The following is a 21402-nucleotide window of genomic DNA, read 5'->3' as shown; positions in this document are numbered from 1 at the left end:
CCTTTCCTGTGCCTTTGGAAGGACTGGCATCCAGGTGACAGACAGCTGGTGGGACGGTCAGTCCAGTTTGAGAGCGTTCATCTTCATCAGCGGGGTCTCTGAACTATGAGGGGGTGAGGGACCCAGGGCAGAACTTCCTAGTGGCCTGGTTACCTGACAGTTACCACCTAGACCTGGGACTCTATATGCAATACGCACCTCTGTGTTCCTCTGCTGTGGTCTAACCCAGTCTTGCTGCTAGTGGGTGAGCATCTTGGTAGGGCTCTGAGTTGGATTCTGACCCTGAGTCAGTGCTCCCCAGGCTCCCCAGGCAGCAGTTGGCTGGGAGATGACTCTAAAAGGTTGACTTCACAGCAAGCTCCTTCTCTGGAGTAGATGCCTGAGAAGACCACACCCCCTTCCCTGTGCCCATCGTAAAAGCAGAGGACAGCTTGGTCTCATCACCAATCCCACCCTCAAGCCCCCAGAAGCTCTGATACAGCCAAGGTTTGGGGTAATGACTTTGAGCCTCCCTTCCAAGGGAGCTGTAAATGAAATGGACTAGTGTTAGGTCATTAAAGAGAACGTGCTTTTGACTGAATACCAAAGCACAGTTACTAATGTTGGGTCAGCAAAAATGAACTGAATGTCTATGTGCCAATGTCGTCCAGCTAGGAGAGCTTGGGGCCGGCACCTAATGCAGGCCTGACCCCGATCTCTGTATTCTGCAGAGCCTCTGTTACAACAGGGGAAATCAGACAAGCCTGCTAATCATATATAAGAATGTATGCGAGGGCTTCCCTGGTGGCGCAGTGGTTGAGAGTCCGCCTGCCGATGCAGGGGACGCTGGTTCATGCCCTGGTCCAGGAAGATCCCACATGCCACGGAGCAGCTGGGCCCGTGAGCCATGGCCGCTGAGCCTGCGCGTCCGGAGCTGTGCTCCGCAACGGGAGAAGACCTCCCGGGCCACTGCGCCTCCCCTGTGGGAGATGAGACCCACTGTCCCTGTGCTGGTGACAATGAGAAACTACCAAGTACAGTTGGCCCTTGAACAGCACAGTTTTGAACTTCACGAGTCCACTCAGACATGGATTTTTTTCAATCGTAAATACTACAGTACAACACAATCTGCAGTTGGTCGAATCCATGGATGCAGAGGAAATGCAGATTCAGAGAAAGTGTATCTACGAAGGGCTAACTCTAAATTATAACACGGATTTTTGACTGCGTGGAGGGTTGGCGCCCCTAAACCCTTGCATTGTTCAAGGGTCAACTGTATGAACACAACACGTTAGAACCTGTGAGAAGTACTCCTCTCTCCCTGTTAAAATCAGAGGAAATGAAAAAATTCTGGAAAGGGGAAGTTTCAGAGGGAAACACAGGCCATTTGTCTGATGCTTTTTATATCAACGAAAAACAAAATTTAATTTGGGTTTTAGCAACTCGTGCCCCCAAATCCCTTTCCTGGGGCAGGAAACGCTCAGAAGAGTTAACGAATGTGGCCCACATCTTAAGAATCACTATCTCTGGCCACTTGGCCACTGGTTCACAAGGAGCTCAGTAATGTCACAAAAATAACAGAACACCTCAGATCTGCTGGCAGGTGGAGCAGTGCCTACCTGCTCCAGCTACGCTGCTGGAAGGAAATGAGGACAGTGCGGTGGTACAGGCACCCCGAAAACAAAGCCTCCGCCACTCTCTCCCTCCCCCTCACCACCTCCCTGCTCCCCAGAAGGTTGAAATTTTTCAACCAGGGAAGGGCATTTGCTCAGCTCTGGGACTCCTAATTTAGTGCACTGCTGCAGGACCAAAATCCCTGGGGGTTCAGCACCCTCTGCAGGGAGAGATAGCTCCCCCGCACCAACAATCTGGCTCTTTAACCCTTTGAGGCCTGCAGTGCATCATCAGCGCCGCTGAAGCAGTAATTAATTATCCTTAGGGAGCCAGAAGACAGCCAGCAGCCCACCAAGAAGGTGACATTGCTAGGGCCTAGTTCTTTCTCGTGCTGGCGTCTGAGCCATTATCTGAGACTTGCAGTGAGCTCCTTGAAGAAAGATAACTGCACAGAGAAGTCACAGACAGGTCCACACTCTGGATCGTCCGGGCCCACAGCCCTGTCCCCACAGCCCCTGGCACAGTCCCTACACCAAGGCAGCTCATAAATGCCTGATGAGAGAATGCCCGTCATGATAGACAACGCCACGATGAAATCCCTCAATCACTGAGACCTGCTCAGCACCCAAATCCTCTGTAGAATAAGGCTGGGTGGAAGTAAAAATATAACTAAAAGTATTACACACTCTCTACAAGATTCTGTGCTAGAAATATGGATTAAATGAGATAAAAAAGGAGCGCTCTCTGTACACTCCAGAGGGACCACACAAATGTTAGCCATTAATAAAGGGATCACTTGGGCAGACGGTAAACATTTATTCCACATCCCTCCCACCACCACCATCCATCCTTTCCACCCACTGGGGAAACAACTTGCAGGGTCTGCATTGCGAGCTAAGCAGAAGACCCTGAGAGCACATCTGACCTAACAACCAGGAAAGTGCTTCATCAGGAAAAGGCTGCGCTTGCTAAGCATTAGCGTTTGGTGCCTACAGAGCCCTCGGCAAGGAATGCCACCCTGAAGCAGGTTGTGCCTACATCCGCTGCAGGAGCATAGTTTGCCTAGAGAATCCTCTCCCCGTGCCCAACAGGTAGAGACCTTACTTCTGCTGGAGTTGATTTAAGAGAGGACGGGAAAACGAAGGAAAGGAGAGGGAAGCAGGAAAGGGGCTTTTACAGCCACACCTCTGGGGAAGGACCGGCCAGATCTAACCCTGCATGAGCTTCAGACTCCAGCTGTTCTGGGTCCCTCTGCAAAGGGGGACCTAGGCTGTCCCCCTCTCCAGCCTGTTCCAGAAGGCCAACTTCCTAGCATAGCATAAATGAGGAGCTCAGGGTGTGAACCTGGAACCTGCCCTACGACAGCAGGGTGACCGGCGCACTGTACCTTGGTCTGCCACGTTCTCGATGTTAACCTTGCGTTCATTGGCCATGAAGCCGATGACTGAGAAGATGACGAAGCCGGCGAAGATGCTCGTGGCACTGTTGGTGCAGGTAACAATCAGGGTGTCCCTGGGAGGAAGAGACAAGTTTGCCAATAGGCGTGCTTTGTGAGGAGGAAGGGATAGGGGAGGGACACATGAATGTGTGCTCGCGTGTTTGTGTGCCCACGTCCACATGCCCATTCCTAAATAGGTACTCACTGTAGGCTGGTCTTGTTCTCTCTTATTCACAAGGAGAGGAACCACCAGTCCTGACCACAGGCTCTCTTGGGCCAAGTGGATAAGCACCACAAGACTCAAAAAGCTCTCCCTCCCCTAACTGCCCTGCTCCAGGGCCTCTGGGACAGAGCTCTGGCTCCACCTGCCCGAGAACTGGATCTCCCCTCCTGGCAGTGGCAGAGGTAAGTCTGTCCATCAGAGCAGAAATTGAGGGGATGAGGCCTTTTGCAGAGTCCGGGACAGGAACGACGTATGAGAGAAGAGAAGGCGGTGGGACCAACAAATGCCACCAAGCATGAGAACAGCCTGGGGTTGGGGCACACGGGCCTAGAAGGGCAAGGGAGGCGGGGAGAGGAGAGAGACCAGCACCTCGGTGCTGGCGCCCTCTGCTGGCCATATGGCTGCCGTTCCCGGCCTGCCCTGTCCATCCCAGACACAAGAGAGGGGTCACAGCTAGATGGAGCCATGAGGCCAAATTCTCTTACATGTTAGAGGCATGACCTTGACCAAGTCACTTCCTCTCCACTCTGACTTTATTTATTAATTTTTTTACACATATCCACTCTTTTTTTTTAAATTCTTTTCCCATACAGGTCATTACAGAGTACAGAGTAGAGTTCCCTGTGCTATACGGTAGGTCCTTATTAGTCATCTATTTTATATATAGTAGCGTGTATATGTCAATCCCACTCTCCCTATCTATCCTTCCCCCTCTTAACCCCTGGTAACCATAAGTTTGTTTCCTACATCTGTGTAACTCTACAAAAACTTCTGTTTTGTAGATAAGTTCATTTGTACCCTTTTCTTAGATTCCACATACAAACGACATCATATGATATTTGTCTTTCTCTGTCTGACTTACTTCCCTCAGTATGACAGTCTCTAGGTCCATCCATGCTGTTGCAAATGGCATTAATTTGTTCTTTTTTATGGCTGAGTAATATTCCATTGTATGTATGTGCCACATCTTTATCCATTCCTCTGTTGAAGGACATTTAGGTTGCTTCTGTGTCCTGGCTATTGTAAACAGTGCCACAGTAAACAGTGCATGTATCTTTTCAAATTATGGTTTTCGTCAGATATATGTCCGGTGGGATTGCTGGGTCGTATGGTAGCTCTATTTTTGGTTTTTAAGGAACCTCCACACTGTTCTCCACAGTGGCTGTATCAGTTTACATTCCCACCACCAGTGCAGGAGGGTTCCCTTCTCTCCACTCTGACTTTAAGTGGTGGCAGTGACTCCACCTCCCTCACAGGTTGTTGTGAGGACAGAACCAGATGAGGCCTGCACCACACAGAGCCTGGCACAGAGCAAGTGCTCAGGATACAGCCCACCTTGTCCAGGACCTTAGTTTACTGATGGGGAAACTGAGGCCCAGGGGAAGGTAATGGGCTCATAATGGTAGGTTCTGATTTGAACCCAGACTTCCTGTCCGTTAGCCACACCACACAGCCTCATTTCTAACAAAGCACAGAGCAATGCTTCCACCTTGGACGATGATCAGACTGATTCACGCGGGTCATAAGTTAATAAGCAACTATGACCAAAGAAGTTCAGACACCTTAGTCTGGCATTCTAGCTGTTATGGGCTGAACTGTGTGCCCCCAAAATGTAAATGTTGAAGTCCCAACCTCCAGTTCCTCCGAATGTGACTGCATTTGAAAATAGGGTCTTTAAACAGGTGAGTAAGTTAAGAGGAGATCGTGAGAGTGGGCACTAATCCAATACGATTGATGCCCTTATAAGAAGAGGAGATCAGGGTGCACAGCGGGAAGACCATGTAGAGACACAGGGAGAAGATGGCCAGCTACAAGCCATGCAGAGAGGGCTCAGAAGAAACCAGCCCTGTTGACACCTTGATCTTGGACTTCTAGCCTCCAGAACTGCGAGAAAATTAATTTCTGTTGTTCGGGTCACTCACTCTGTGCTATTTGTTATGGCAGCCCCAGGAGACTAACACAAAGGCTCTCTCCAATCTGGCCTCAGCCAATTCTCAGGCCCCATTTCCTTCTTGCCCGGTGAGCACACACCTGCTCCAGTCCCATCAACCTGCTCCCCCCGACGTCTCCATCACACCCATCCACACTCATCCCCACCTGAAAACATTCCCTTCCTCCCCTAACACCTTTTGAAATTTGGCCCAGCATAGATGTCACTTGTGTGAGGCCACCCCAGCCAGGCTAGGCCACAGTTTAACTATAATTTCTTCCTTTTGGTTCACGAAATATCTCATGCATGATTAAAAATAATAAGAATGGCAACTGCTGTCTACTGAGCACCTACTATGTACAAAATATTGCTGTGAGACGTTTGCATACATCACCTCTTACCCTTCAACAAAATATTATAATCTGCATTTTACAGATGAGAAAACAGAGATCCAGAGAAGTGAAGTATCTTACCCATCCATGTCTTGGAGTTTTAGAAAATGGTGAAGTCATAATACAAATGCAAGTCTCTCTGACTCCAAGGTTCTTTCTTTCTTTTTTTTTTTTAATCAGCCCCTCAGTATTTTCTTACTGTTTGTCACAGATGGATTTAACTTTCAGATGTCACCTCCTCCAGAAGCTGTCCAGGCTCTCTCAGATCTTTGGGGTTCCAGAGTCCCCTAATATCACACTATCCAAATGTCACCCTGCACCAGAATCACCTGAGGGTCCTGTCTCGATATGTAGATTCCCGGGCCCGGCCCACCTCCTGATGTTCTGTTTCCTAAATCTGGGAGGGGACTCAAAGTTGGCATAACTTTGGGTTTAACTGACAGATAAAATTGTAATACATTTTAACATATTTCAAGTGCACAACGTGATGATTTGATGTACATATGCATTGAAACAGGAGCCTCACCACTGAGTTAATTAACCCATCCATCACCAAGGTATTCTTTCCACTGTACCATGCTGCCTTTCTTACAGGGCTCTCTAGAAAAGTGTTTGTCGAGTGACTGAATGACCATACTTCATCAGCGACTACCATACCACTGTATCCATGGACTAGATAGCTCACAAATGACTATTCCAGGACACAACCAGCTGCATGGCACCTCCAGAGAAACTCAATTCCATCCCACGCGTCAGAATCAGGGTGCAAGTTGGGGTCCAAGCCAGGCCACCAGAAGCCAGCAGCTAGGCCTTAGCAGGCGATTTCCCCTACACCAGAGCTAACTGTCTGGCTCTGCCTTGGGTGAAGTGTGAGGCTATGGCCTCAGGTGTCTGATGACACAGCCCATGATTCTGTCCCCAGGCCCTAGTCCCATTCACCTGCTACCTCTGGGACTTGAAGTGCCTCCTCCACATACCTGTAGCAGTTGTTGTGGAATTTGTTGTAAGAAGAAAGAGTGATCAGGCCTCCCCATGCGGCAGATAAAGAGAAGAAAATCTGAGTGGCAGCGTCTTTCCACACCTGGGAGGTAAAAGAGGGGAAGATTTAAGGTCACTGAAGGAGGCTGGCCCAGGGGAGGAGAGTCTCCCAAAGCCACATCATCTCCCCTGGGGAAAAGGCAGTCAGGACAAGATGACTTTGGCACCAACGTAAACGAGAAACATACATCATTTGCACTGGAAGCCAAAAAGGCAGTAAATGACCTGGGAGACTCTAACTTCATTCTAATCAAAGGAGAGGAACTCAATAAGCAATGTACACATTTCATGCTTGCAAGCCCTACAATGTAAAACTATACAGAAGGGGAGAGTCCTTTCTTTAGCTGGAAACACACTCAAAAAAACAATTTGGAACAGCAAAAATATTCATGGATACAAAATGAAAACCTTTTAAAATTGACATTCCCCCCCCAAAAGTAAAAAATAAAATTGATATTCCTAAAGATTACGACAATTTACTAAAAATCTGAAATTCTGTAGCCCCTCATCAAAGTAAAGCAAGCTCCGTGCCACAGCTGAGTGGATTTTACAGTGCCACCTCATTCTCGAACTTGGCTGACAACACCTCTTGGTCATCTTGGCGATTTCTTTTAATTGTCCTCATTAAACTCCAGAAAGCTACTCAAGAGTTTGAGCTATAGATTTATATGATTTGATATGGACTTCCTATCATTTTTATTAATTAAAACTCGTTTTTAAATTGTGCTTAACATATGCAAAGAGAAAGTTCAAGTGTGTGCCAGCAAAGTCTGTACCACAACCTCCATTCTCCCATGCTCCTTACTAGCAAAGCTGTGGTTTTATTTAAAGGCAGCCATATGTCCAGCCAAATGGCCACCTTCCAGAATCAAGGAGAGGTGCAGCTGAGAGGAAATCATCATATGACTTAGTTTCTGGCCAATGATGAGAAAATCAAGTGTTATGTGGAATTTCTGGGCTTTCTCCTCTTTTAAAGAGAAGGAGAATGCCTATCTCTGTCTCTTCCCTCACTGCTTTGTGCCACCTGGAATGCTGACATGATGGGTGGAGCTCTGGCAGCTACATGGCAGCTATTCACTGAGGATGGTGGGGCAGAAAGATAGGAACCTGGGACACTATGGAGCCACCCAACCAGTGCTTGACTATCTACCACTGGGCTGCAAGCGAAATAAACTTTTGTTAAAGCTGCCATTATCTGGAGGTTTTTCATTATGTGCAAACTCAATCCTAGTTATGCTTTCTTAAAATCTTCTGGAAAAGCAGATTTTTCTTTAAGGTGAGAAAATGCATTTCTTATTAAACAATCACCCCCCCATGTGAAGTTCTGGGGGTTGGGAATTTTAGAGTAAGATATGCCTGTACAGAATATGCCAAGAGAAAGTGTAAGTGTGTGCTGGCTCTGTGTCTCGGTGTGCCAGAATTATTCAAATCTGTCTGAGCCCTTTAAATTATAATTGCTTGCGGTGTGCCTAAGTGCTATTATTTTCCAACCAGCAAAACTCCATTTCCAACACACTATAATTAGCAACAGATAAGTGGCATGAGGTGGCCCAAAGCTATTAAGGGAATTTCACTCTTCATTTCAGCCTCCGCAGCCTCCCAGATGTAGGACAACTATGCCAGGAATCTGAAACCCCCAGCTGCTCACTTCTCATTAAAAACTTCCTGAGTGTGTAACATTTCAAGATTATCACGAGTTTGTAAAGGCAAACAGTGAGATGCTCTGTGGGCGGAGGTCTGACCCCTTCTGCTAAACAGTGTCCCGGAGCGGGACCCATCCCCATGTGCCGTTCCCCCCACAGGCGCGTCATAAATGAAATCAGAAGCCCACCATGGCATCCGTAAGTTTCTCCCACTTAGGTGTGATGAAGTACCAAATCCCAGCACCAGCTCCAGGCAGGGTAACTCCTCGGATGAGAAGAATCACTAGCACAACATACGGGAACGTGGCCGTGAAGTACACCACCTGGAAAAGCCACCGACACGGGGGCAGGAATGAGCAGACACACAGGATGTGACACAAGGAGCATCGACAGAGGCAGAGTGTGATCTGCCACCCAGACACAAGTGCCTGAGAGGGTAGTTTTCTCCAAACTCTTCCAGGTCTGGGGACACAAGGACAGCACTGGGACCAAAGGTGAATCAGAGAGAGCCAGAAATGAAGTCTCGAGGGGGACACCCAAGGCTGTGGATTGAGTCAGCCTGCGGTGCAGAAGTGGACAACTCCCTAAGGACCAACTGAAAGAGAAAGGTTATGTGCCCCCCTCCTCCTTAACTCCTAGCCCACTCTGCTTCAGGGCCCAAAACCCACCATTAGAGATTAATTTCTTTAGCTTAAGGTTTCCATCCTTGTTTATACACACACCCTAAGTGAGGCAGCCCAGTGACATGAGAGGACCATGGTCTTAGAATTAGACATATTTCGGTTCAAATAAAATCACATCTCTGGCCCTGAGTAGCTATGAGACTTAGGTCAAGCTAATCAGCTCTCTGAATCTCAGTTTCTGCAGCTGTAAACTGGGGATAATAGCACATTTCTTAAAAAAAAAAATTGAGGATTAAATGGGCCCCTAGCACAGCACCTAACTTGTAACAGATGGTCATTCAATGCAGTTAACTTCAACAAGCATCTATCACGGCCTACTATGACCTGGGAGCTGTGCCAGGGCTTAGATGCATAATGGTGAAGGAACTCGACCTCGGAGACCCAGAGACAATGTCTGAATAATGGGCTAAGCAGTTCCAAACAGGACACTGTGAAGTCCAGGGGAGGGCACTGGGCTCAATCCAGGAGATTACAAAAAGATGCATGGCGATGACGCGCGAGTCAGATCTTAGAGGCCAAGTGCAACGCAGAGGAGGTGAGGTGAGGTGGGAAGGTGAGGGAAGAAAGTGGGAAAGGCAGGGGTGAGGGCAAGGCCCTAAATTCACTAGGAGCACAGCACACAGTTGAGGCTAAGAGTTATGGGGTACTAGAGACATGGGAGGAGACAGGTCGTGGAGGCCCTGAGTACCAGCCAAAGGAGGCTCCTAGATTCTGAACGAGAGGGAAAGACCAGAGCCGAGAAATATTTGGGAAATATCATCAGCAGAACTTGGGGGCTGTGGTTGAATGGGGATGAGTGAGAGGCACCTTCTTTATCTGTCAATCAAACCTCAGAGTGGAGGAAGGGCTTGGGACCAGGATTCAGTAGACAGAGAGAAGAGCAGACTGGGAGAGCTTGGGCTCTGCACTCCCACGGGCCTGAGTTCAAATCCCAGCTCCATCACTTATGAGCTGGGCCACCTTGGGAAGTGGCTTAACCTCACTGAGTCTCAGTGTTCACATCTGCAAAGTGGCAATAACAAAAGCATATTCCTCACAGGGCTGTTGGAAGAGCACAATGGGACAATGCATACGACATGGAACAGGTCAGGGACCCTGGAAAGGGAAGTGCCATTTCTGTCTTGCCAATGACTCACCGGTCCTAAATTTAATAACCCTGGCAACCCTCAGCTCATAAGCCAGTTACACCCCAAAAGTACATTAGGAGACACTTGGAAGGATGAGGCTAAGCTCCTGTCCTGGACCACCAAACCCTCCCTCATCCACAGGATGGGCATAGACAGCCAGCGGAGCACTGTTGGTTCAGAGCCCCTCTGTGCTCACCCACAGCCTTCCATCCTGGGGAACCCAGAACACCTGCCTCCAGGAGGGAGATAGAGTCCCCATCACACACTGGCTGCACAGACCCCATGGCCTGACAGGGGCTCCAGCCTGGCAGCGACTGGCAGGCACTGGGATTTTTAAGAGATGAGAACTGATTCAAGGACTTGCAAAGGATGGATTGAGGGAAAGTTAGGGTTGAGATGAAGATAAATCTCTCGGGGTTACTTCTTATTAATCCAATAAATACACACATATGCATACATAGGTACACATATTTTTGAGCATCTAATATGTTCCAGGCACATGCTGGGGAGGGTGGCTGGGACAATGGCCATAATAAAGGGGAGGACAGGGAAGGCCTCACTGAGAAGTTGCCCAGGGCTTGAAGGGAGTGAGAATGAGCCAACTGGATATCTGGGAGAACATTCCAGACAGAGGGAACCGCTGGATAAAGACCCTAAGAAGAGAGTGTGCCAGCCTTCTAGGAGCAGCCAGGCAGCCACTGTGGCTGGGCAGGGGCACGGGGGGAGAGGAAGGCAGGGGTAGGGGTGGAGGCAGGGACAGATCCTGCAGAGCCTTGTGGGCCCGTGTGGGTGGGGAGGGGATGGGGTACGACTGCAGGGATTTGGGCAGAAGAGGGATACGATCTAACATTTTAGCTGTTACCGGCTTGCTGCGTCACGTTTACACTGCAGGGGCAGCGGTTAGGAGGCCACAGCAGCAATCCAGGCAAGGGACAGCAATGGCTTCATCCAGGGTGTTTCAGGGGAGCTAGGAGAAATGATCAGACACCGGATACACCGTGCAGGAAGAGCAACAGAACTTCCTGACCAATTTAGTGTGGAGTGAGGGGGGCGGGAGGCAGGAGTCAAGGGTGACCCCAAAGGTTGTGGCCTCAGCAGCTGGTGGGCAGAGGTTCCGTCAGCTGCAATGGGACAGGCTGCAGGTCAAGGAAAGATAAGGAGTTATTTCTTCCTCTAAACCCAATTACTCGTCAAGGCCAAAGTCTTCCTGTCTACAGACCAGAGATGGGCTGGTCTCCTTTTCTCCACACTGCTGCCACCACCGACCAGGAGTCTCCTCCCCGTTCCCCGGGACAGCAGCCCCCTTCACTCTTTGCCCTGAGGCACTGGAATTACCAGGGACCATGACGGGGGGCTCCCTGCTCCCTCCTATCCAGCCCCAAACCTGCTTCTCTCCTTCCCCTTAAGTGAAACCCTTCCACACACAGACGGTAGGAAAACCAAAGGCATCTGACGTCTCAGGAGAAAATCACCCACCACAGGATGACCTGGGCTGTCCTCCCAGCTGTTGGATGGGGCTGGGGAGAGGAACGCTACAGGGCCGGGCGGGGCCCCGCCAAGACAGCAGGGGCAGGGTGACAACTAAGGGATATCCTCTTCACCTCCTGACCATGTGGAGCTGGTGGGAGATGAGGATGGAAGGAGGCAAGGGAGAGGAGATGATATAGATAGTGGGGTCCAGCAGGAAGAAGACCCCAAGAGTGGCACCAGTCTAACCGGCTGAGACGTTGCCCCCGTTTGAGTGCGGGAGACAGCCCATTTCTGGAGTTTCCTCCATGGATCAGCTCTTTGCAGTCCCATTTTACAGAGGAGGAAATTGAGGCTCAGGTTAAGCCTCTCACAAAGGGTTAAATATCTCACTCAAGGTCTCCCAGCTGGAGCCAAGATCCAGACTTGAAGCTTTCTAACTACAAAGCCTATTTCCATACCTTTAATGCCACTCACTGGGCCACATGATCAGAAATGTGTGAGGCAGGGCGGGGACTAGAGTGAGGCAAGGGAACACCCCGGGGTGCACAATTTAAGGAAGCACTCACTCTCATGGGGTCGAGCCTGCACATGCAGGAACCTGAGAATGAGCGCCGCCTTAAATTTCACACCCTAGGCACTTGTTTGCCTCACCAGGTCCGACCCTGGTATGTGGAATGATGCACTCACTTTCTCAATGGGGATTGCGGTGAACTGAAAGGGCACACAGTTTCATTTCAAAATCCTGGGGATGCCTCCAGTGTGAGTCAAGTGTTAGTCAGGTGTTTGTGGAGGTTTCTTCACAGCTAGTTCTCCTGTGTCACGGGGGCTTCAGAATGCACCTGTTTCAGGATGGACTGTCAGCGGAATTAAACTTGAACAGTAATGAATTATACTTGGCAGGAGTGACAATGATGAGTTGATCTGAGCCCGCTGGCCTGACACCTGGCAGCATAGTCCTCACAACGGGAGCCCTGAACAGGTGGTAAGGCCACTGCCCCCACCCCAGCCAGTGCCAGCTAATTAAGCTAGTTTTGTGTCCTTGTCATAACTCTCAGGCAGAGCGGCCCCTGAGGTCAGATGGGCTGCATTTGACCTTCAGGCTGCCTGCTGGTCGCCCCTGCCTCTGGAATTCTAGCTGCTCAAAGGGAGACTCAGGTCTCATAGGAAGCAAGCGGCCACTCTTGTCTCCTAGGGCCCTGAACAAGAGGAACTGAGTTTATCTTGCTGCAACAGAAGAAGGACATCTCTGTTGCTTAGAAATGACAGTCTTGGTGGAACTTCCATCACAAAGGAGCCTGTCATAATGAGGTACTGCAGCCGTGCTTCCAAACAAAGCTCCATGATTAATGTCTGCACAAGCCAGGGCAGGATAATAAACTGGGATGCATTATTTCTGGTGGTATTCCTCATTAAAAGAAAATTAATCATTGATCCCTAATTGGAAACCTTTCTCAATGAAGCAGAAAGATAACTTAGCAGATCTAAAAGAAAAGCTTACTTGCTCAGGGCTACTCAAAAATCCCCATTTCGACATATATACACTACCAAACGTAAAATAGCTAGCTAGTGGGAAGCAGCCGCATAGCACAGGGAGATCAGCTCGGTGCTTTGTGACCACCTAGAGGGGTGGGATAGGGAGGGCGACGCAAGAGGGAAGAGATATGTATATGTATAACTGATTCACTTTGTTATAAAGCAGAAACTAACACACCGTTGTAAAACAATTATACTCCAATAAAGATGTAAAAAAAAAAAATAAAAATCCCCATTTCAAAGAGAGAGAGCCCGTAAAATCTAGCACCAAGGATTAAATTCTAAATCAATGCCAAGAACTGATTCTAACACCATGTCCCCCAAATTGCAGACTGATAAGCAAAGAAGGATCTTAGAGAATATTTATCTTAACACTTGAATTTGCAGATGTGGAAGATGGGACCCGGATGCCTCCTGGGACTTGCCCAGCTGGCAATGACAGCTATTGACAGCAGGACGGGGTAGCAGTACAAGGGTCCTGATTCACAGTGGGGGGACTTTTATCCCCCCAGATGCAAATGATGGCTCCAGAATTCTGCATTTCCATCTATTTCTAACAGCCCCTCCTTGGGAGAGGATGTCACGTAGTGGAAAGAGTCTAGGCTTTAAAGGGAGACAGACCTGGGTTCAAATCCCAGCGCTGCCACTTAAAACCTGTGTGACCAGGACTTCCCTTGTGGTCCAGTGGCTAAGACTCTGTGCTCCCAATGCAGGGGGCCTGGGTTCCATCTCTGGTCAGGGAACTAGATCCCACATGCTGCAACTAAGAGTTCTCATGCCGCAACTAAGACCCAGTGCAGCCAAATAAATAAATAAATTTAAAAATAATAAAGTAAAATAAAGTATTCGGGAGTTTGTAAGTAGGTTGTATGTAAATACTACACCGTTAAAAAAAAAAAAGCTGTGCGACCTCCAGCAATTTACTCTACCTTGATGCGCCTCAGCTTCTCTATCTATAAAATGGGAAGAAATGTCCTTACCTAACTGGTTTTTGGGCAGATTGAATGCACTAATGCAGGTTAAGTAGTTAGCAGAGTGCCTGGCACACAGAGTGTTCAACCAAGTTCCCTTTCTCTTTCCATTTTCCCACCAGAGCCACTGCTTTCAAGATGTCAGCACGGCACAATATCCACTCAATACATCAGTCAATCATTATGACAAAAATGAAAAGAGTTAATGTCAATTAAGAACTGACCATATGCCAGGTATTTTATATATATATATATAATATATATATATATATATATTCTCTCACCTAATCTTAGAACAGCTCTACGAGGGATGTACTATTATCCCCATTTTACAGATGAGGAAACTGAGGTTCCAATGGTTAAATAGCTTGTCCAGAGTTACACAACTAGAAAGTGATCAAGACGGGATTTGAACTCAGACTGGTCTGACTCTAAAGCCACCAGGCCATCCTTCCTCATGTCGCCAACAAGGCTGCTGTTCTGATCCTCCTCACCTAACACCTCTTCTCCTGCCAATCACACCTTCTAGCCTATCCTGCTAGAGACCTGTCCGGCCACTTCGATTGTGGTTGAAGGTGCCCTCTCTCCATCTCTAGCTATACGTGATGGTCCTGCAGTTTGATTTTGGCTGAGCAAAGACATGGTCCCTCTTGCTAAACAATCACCTGGCTGGCCCTTTACTGCCACTCCAAGCTCAGTTCCAAGTCACGGAAGGCGAGGAGCCCAGGAAACCTCAGGACTCACAGGGCGTTACTGTGAGGGTCATGTTAACATTTCCTCATCTTCCTGCTGCCCTAGAAAAACAATTGTTCCAATCTCATAATACTCAGTCAGAGCTAGCAGGGTCCTCAATCCCAGCTCTCATTTTACAGAGGGGGAAACAGAGGTCAGAGAGGAAAAGTACCCCCACCCAGCTCACCCAGCAAGTGTTCCAACAGAATCGTGTTAGAGCCAGCAGATCTTAGACATCGCCCAATCCAATTACCTTCACTTTAGAAATGAGACAACCGAAGGCTCCTGAAAGAGCTAAGATAAAGAAAATCTGCTTTCCACTTATTGGCTAAATAAATAAAAGCTAAGGGCAAATCCGAAGCTCAGCCAGGTTTCATCGTCCAAGCAGAGATGTCTCTACACAGAAAACACCACAGAAGGGCTGGGGGGCTAGAACCCAGGTCTCCTAACCCCCAGTCTGGCTCTCTCCCCACCTGATGTCATTTAAGGGCACCACTGGCTCAGGTGACCCTGACCAAGCTGCCGGAATACACCATTCAAGCCCGTGTGGAACCAGATTACATGGAGAGCACCAGAAAGAATTGTTATCAGAAGGCCCTCGTGAGCTTGTCCTTGCGTCCGGGGAGAAGACAGACCACTCTCTGTGGCTGATGGATGCCAGGTGTGGGTGCCTGGTGGGGCCTGTGAAGCACGCCTGGGAGGTGAAGGCGGCATGGACCCTCACCCCCGTGAGGCCGGATACTTCCAAACGGGTTGTTTGCTATTGTGACCACAGTAAACCCTGGCCTGGACAACTGGACCAAGCCAAACTCCACAACCTATGGTCTCAGAGTCCACCATCACACTCTATTCCTTGGGCCTTAAAGACATGTGGGGTTTCATGCTGAGACATGCAAATGACTCTCCAGATGATGAACTCGTACTGGTTATCATCAAAGTGGTTGGTTAACCATTTCATGGGGGTTTTCTAAAGCAGCAGGAAGAGGAGGGGAAAACACTGGGACCTTTACCACAACATCCAGCGTGTCCTGAGGGACCCTGCACACCGTGCCTGCCGTGCCTTGGAACTGAGCTTGGGGTGGGTGTCCCACCACCTCCAAAGGACCTGCCAAGTGACTATCTAGCAAGAGGGGCCAAGCACGTGCTCGACCAAAATCCCGCTGGCAGGACTATCGCCCCGTCATGCTGGGGGCACGTGGGGTGGGAGAGTGTTGGGATGGGGTTGGAGAAAGGGCACGAAAGGCGGAGAACAGGGTGGTCAGGAGTGAGGAGAGGGAATCCCCTTCACAACTTTGATCTTCTTCCAGCTTCCTGGGAGGAGCAGTGACTGAGCTGGCAGCCAGACCAAGAAGCAAAAAGCCGGCAGCACCAATTCTAGACTTTCGGGAGAGATGGAATCATATCGGGGAGTGCCATCTGCTGAATGAAGGGCCCCCGATAGGGAAGGAAGGAGACTCACCACAGAGCCCCCGCCACCCACTAGGAGCCCTGAGTACATCTGTCTCAGTTAACCCTTAAAAACCCCCGGGGAGAAAGGCATTATTATCCCATTTAACAGACAGCAGTGAAGTCACTTGTCCAAGGCCTCACAGCTACTCAGGGACGAATCAGAATTCCACCCACACCTCCCGACTCTCATCCCAATGCCCTTTGGCTGCTCTATGACACAAACAGCCCTGGGGGCCCCGAGTTTTCTCTCAGATAAATACAAGTTCTTACTTTTCCTGAACTCTTGATTCCTTTTGCCAGGGATGCGTACACAATCACCCAAGCCAGGAAGAGGCAGAACGCTAGTGGCCACCTGACCTCGCCAGGATGTTCAATCCCTGCAGAAATCTTCAGCACAAAGTACCTATGAGGTGAAAGGAGAGAGGAGGGAGGGGAGGAAGGAAGGGAAGGATGAGCTGGCGGAGGTGACAGTCTGCAGGCTTTACCTTCCTGCAGAGCCTCAGACAAAATCCCAGCATCCCCACCCTCCCGATCAGGGACCTGATCAGATCCGGTTGTGAGGGATTGGCTGATCCGGGCTCCCTCCCACAGCTGTCTGCGGTGAGACCCACTGAATTTACCCGGCTTTTAATTAATTATGGCCCTAAAGGGGCTTCCCTGGTGGCGCAGTGGTTGAGAATCCTCCTGCCGATGCAGGGGACACAGGTTCGAGCCCTGGTCTGGGAAAATCCCACATGCCGTGGAGCAACTAAGCCCGCATGCCACAACTACTAAGCCTGCGCTCTAGAGCTCGTGAGCCACAACTACTGAGCCTGCGCGCCACAACTACTGAAGCCTGCGCGCCTACAGCCCGCGCTCTGCAACAAGAGAAGCCACTGCAATGAGAAGCCCGCGTACCACAACGAAGAGTAGCCCCCACTCGCTGCAACTAGAGAAAGCCCGTGCACAGCAATGAAGACCCAACGCAGCCAAAAATTAAAATAAATTAATTACAAAAAAAAATTATGGCCCTAAAGGACCTACTGTATTAGCACAGGGAACTATACTCAATATTTTGTAATAACCTATAAGGGAAAATAATCTAAAAAAGAATATGTGTGTGTGTGTGTATAACTGAATCACTGTGCTATATACATGAAATTAACACAATATTGTAATTCAACTATACTTCGACTTAAAAAAAATTAATTATGGCCCTGGGCGGGCTCTGAACAAGGCTATGTCAGCTCTACCGTCATCTGGAGCTGCCCCAGGAGCAGTGCAACAAATCCAACAGCGTCGGGGGTCCTGGTGTAGCAGCCCCCGGAATGGGCATTATGGAGGTTGTTGTCTTTACATAAGGACACATCACTAACAGAAACTCTAAACTGTCAAGGATGATTTTTGTGTGTTTCTGTATTGTTCTACTCTTTTGTGAGAATGTATCCCAAGAGTTTTTGTACAACTTTAAATTTTAAAAAATCAGTACAGAGTCATTATGGTAAAAGAATTAAAAATGCCGCTGTGCATTTTAGTTCAGGTTGTGATGAGCATGTCCCAGGGCTGAGGTTGGCTGAAATGTAAAAGCAGGGCTGGCTGGGCCTTACTCAAGGAACGTATTCGAAGACAGACAACCAGCCGCAAACAGAAGGGGGATGGCGCTCATCTGTAGAGACTGCTGGCACCTGTGTGTAAGCTGAAGGTGGCGACGCCCACATCCCTGGATAGAGGGCGAGAAGGCAGCCTCACCCCTGGGGACAGGAAGCAGCTTCAGAGACCATGAGTCATGACGCCAGATGGGACAATCCCCTCAACTCTGTAATAAAGTCACACAGCCTGGATGAAAGTGCTGTGCGTGTAGGTGGGTGTCTTTCTGTGACCTGAATCAAGGGCCAGCCAGCATCCAGACTCTACTGAGCTGCAGACATGACAGCCGAGTGTCCTGACCTGCTGAGGGAAGTGAAGGGGGCAGCACCCCTCCAGCCAGCTAGACAGCGACACTGTGAGAGGCTGTTTTGCGGTTCACAAGAGCAACCTGGAGCTCTTTTAGCCTCAACTCCTGGGGCAACCTGGGCTCTAGAGTAGAGTAGAAGTCACCACGGGTGGAACCAGCCTGGGCTACCAAACCTTAGGGACCATACTTCTAAGCACTGGAAAGGAGCCCCAACCCTACAATGGGCAGGCCATCTAGCCAACAATTCCACGGCCCCTTGGCCATCTCAACTACTCCATGATTTAATAAGGGATATTGGATGGGCCCCAAGAAGCTCCTAATAACATTCCCTCTTGGAAATGAAGACTGGTCCCAGAGGATTAGCAAAGCCACCAAAAGCAGATTTGCAAAACACTTCGTAACACACCTGACCACATGGATTATGTGATCAGATTTCAGCCCACCACGAAGTCAGACTCCTTTCTCAGAGTTCAGGGTGAATCAAGGCCCACCCTCACTGGTCCTACGTTTCCTTCAAAGGGGATTATTTCTTCATTCAGCCTAAGTGCCCCTTCTGTTCTACAGGAAACATCCATGTGCCCTCTTAGTCCACAGGAGAGAAAGCTTGGAAGAACTAGTGGGAACAGTAATAACCACTTCCTATTATCTAAGTAAAGGCCACAAACCAGGGGTCCCCTGACACATGCATTTTACGTGACCCCAGTGTTTCATCTGAATTACTTTGCTAACATTTAAAGTGGGAGAGACACAGAAAAACTCCTATTTTATTTCCAACTTCTCTTGTAAAATGGAAGCTCTGGCAGCACTGCCCACATTCCCATAAGACAGGGGCCAGTTGGAGCTGAGCATCAGCAGCCTCCCTTACACTGGGCAGACCTCCCCTCCCGTTGGCCACAGTCCCCACCATTCTCTATCGTCTTAACACTCCCTCCCTGCCAAGCCCCCAAGTACATTTGAGTTTACAACCCCTGACTTAAGGCTTAGCTAGAGAACATTATCTACTCTCTGTTGAACTCTGTCTCCATCTACCTCCCTTATGAAATAATTCCCTGAACGTTATTAAATCTTCCTGTGGTGGCTGAGGATTTCCTAAATCCCTAAACCTCAATCCTCAATGTCTGGCAAAATGAATGAAGAAAGTATAAAACTAAGACAGAACTGTTTAAAAAAAAAAAAAAAGGAAAGAATTAGTTCTTCTTTAAACCAAATCACTGATCATGATTTGTTTCCTGACTTGCCTGAATTTTTGTCTCTCTTCCCCTCACAAGTGCAGAAGGAAAAAAACAAAACAAGTAAAAGCAAAAAACAACCTAGTCAACTGAAGGTCTGCTTAGATGGCATCGGAGGAAGGTTTTGCAATGTTTTTGGCATCAGCATCATGAACTACAGCAGCACCAATTCTGTTCCCACCAGCATTCAGCCAAGTCTCCTCTCCAGGCCCACAGGGCACAATAACCCGCTCCCAGAAGCCAGACCAGGGAAAAAAATCTTCCTCCCTGAGCATCTGAGCAGGTAGGGAGGGTACAGAGGGAGGCAACCCATCCCTCTAGTCTACAAGTTGGATAGTCACTAATTCACTGGGTTTCTCTTAGAAAAGTTTTTTTTTAAATCTTACTTGAAATACTCTTCACTCCCACTGACAAATGTTTTATTGGCCTGGCTGGTGAAATTAACCATGGTCAAGTTGGGATAGGCCGTCATGCAGAAAGTTGAGTTCTTGATCTGTATTTTGGGATGGTCACTCATCACACAGGAATCTGTTTAGGAGAGGATGGAACGAAAACACAGTTAAATCTGTACAGAAAATAGACACGTGTATCTCTCTAGCAACTTAAAAACAAAAGCCAAACATATTTGCCAAATATTGGAGAGTAACTTTGCGAGGGTATTAACTGAGCAAAGCTAGATGCAGATGAACCCCAAACTTGTGTGCTATTCATCCCAGAGCCCCCAGTACCCCCCAGCAGTGCCCGGTCCTGGCAACAATGGCTCCCATTTCTGGAGCGCGCTCTACACGCCAAGCGCTTTACATGCATTACCTCACGTAAGGCTCACAACAGCCTCTGCTGTGGGTACTATTGCCTCTGTCTTTCAGATGAGGAAAAAGGCTCAGAGGTTAGGTCATTCTACCAAAATCACACAGTTAATGAGGAAGAGAATCAGGATTCAAAGCCGGATCGTTACGACTCCACAAAAAATAAATGGCTTGCAGAAATGAATTTTAATCAGACATAAGTAAAACTTCTGAAGGGCTCTACCACAGAAGGCTTACTAATAAGCCCACCTTGAACCCACTGCTTGGCACAACGGCCAACATACAGAAGTTCCCTAAGATATGTGCCATGTGCTTTCTGCACACTCGCGTGTGCTCGTGAGCCTGCAACAGGACTGAACAAAGAGGTTCTCAACTGGGAACGAATTTGTCCACTAGGGGGCACTTGGCAATGTCGGGGGACATTTTTAGTTGTCATATTTGGGGAAAAGGGTGGTACTGGCAACTAGTGGGCAGAGGCCAGTGATGCTGCTAAACGTCCAACAATGCACAGGACAGTCCCACGACAGAGAATTATCGAGCCCAAAATGTCAATAGTGCTGAGGTTGAGAATGCCTGACCTAGGCTGGGATGGGAACAGGGAACTAATCAGGTGAGTCTTAGCATATCAGGTACCATGCTGGACGCTTTACCAATTATTATCTTGTGGAAGCCTCAGAAGACCTGGGAGGTGCCTGCGATTATCCTCATTTGAAATAGGAAGATACTGAAGTCTTTCTGACCACATTACAATGTTTCCATGATCACTTGATGGATATTTTAGATAAAGAGTCCACCAGGATTAATGCCAAAGGATATTAATTTATAAAGAAAGGAAAAGTAACAATAACAACAATAACTAACACTTATAGGGCACTTACTATGTACTATTTTAAATGTCTTATATGCATTAACTAACTTGAGCCTCACATCACGCCCGCGAGGTAGGTATTGTTATTATCTGTATGTTACAGGTAAAGAAACTGGGCCCAGAGAAGTGCGGTTGCTTGCCAAGGTCACACAACAGAATCAGGAGGCAAACAGTCACTCTCTCTTTGGAGGCCATGCTCTTAACCACTTTACTGGGAAGCAGAGAGCAGGGAACATAAACTCAAACACCTTCAGAAGCCAGGCTGGTGACACAACTTTGAAAGATATAAAATGGAGGGCAGGGCTTCCCTGGTGGCGCAGTGGTTGAGAGTCCGCCTGCCGATG

At 48.5% G+C, this 21402-nt stretch overlaps 1 protein-coding gene across 1 annotated transcript in view; it reads right to left on the bottom strand.

Moving 5' to 3' along the window:
- The window catches only part of SLC6A5 (solute carrier family 6 member 5), a gene marked incomplete at its 3' end in the record, with an annotated part of 53726 nt that overhangs the window by 19487 nt on the left and 12837 nt on the right, over positions 1-21402 (bottom strand). The window contains exons 5-9 of the mRNA XM_079708780.1: positions 19771-19912; positions 16493-16625; positions 8446-8580; positions 6554-6657; positions 2981-3105 (exon numbers count right to left, since the gene is read on the bottom strand). Coding sequence (XP_079564906.1) covers positions 2981-3105; positions 6554-6657; positions 8446-8580; positions 16493-16625; positions 19771-19912 — 639 coding nt within the window. The remainder of the gene's footprint in view (positions 1-2980; positions 3106-6553; positions 6658-8445; positions 8581-16492; positions 16626-19770; positions 19913-21402) is intronic.

The sequence above is a fragment of the Hyperoodon ampullatus genome (genome assembly GCF_949752795.1).
Source record: "Hyperoodon ampullatus genome assembly, chromosome: 7".
In the NCBI taxonomy this organism is placed as follows: domain Eukaryota; kingdom Metazoa; phylum Chordata; class Mammalia; order Artiodactyla; family Ziphiidae; genus Hyperoodon; species Hyperoodon ampullatus.
The sequence above is the reverse complement of the archived record's forward strand: the minus strand, read 5'-3'. Positions and strand labels throughout refer to the sequence as shown.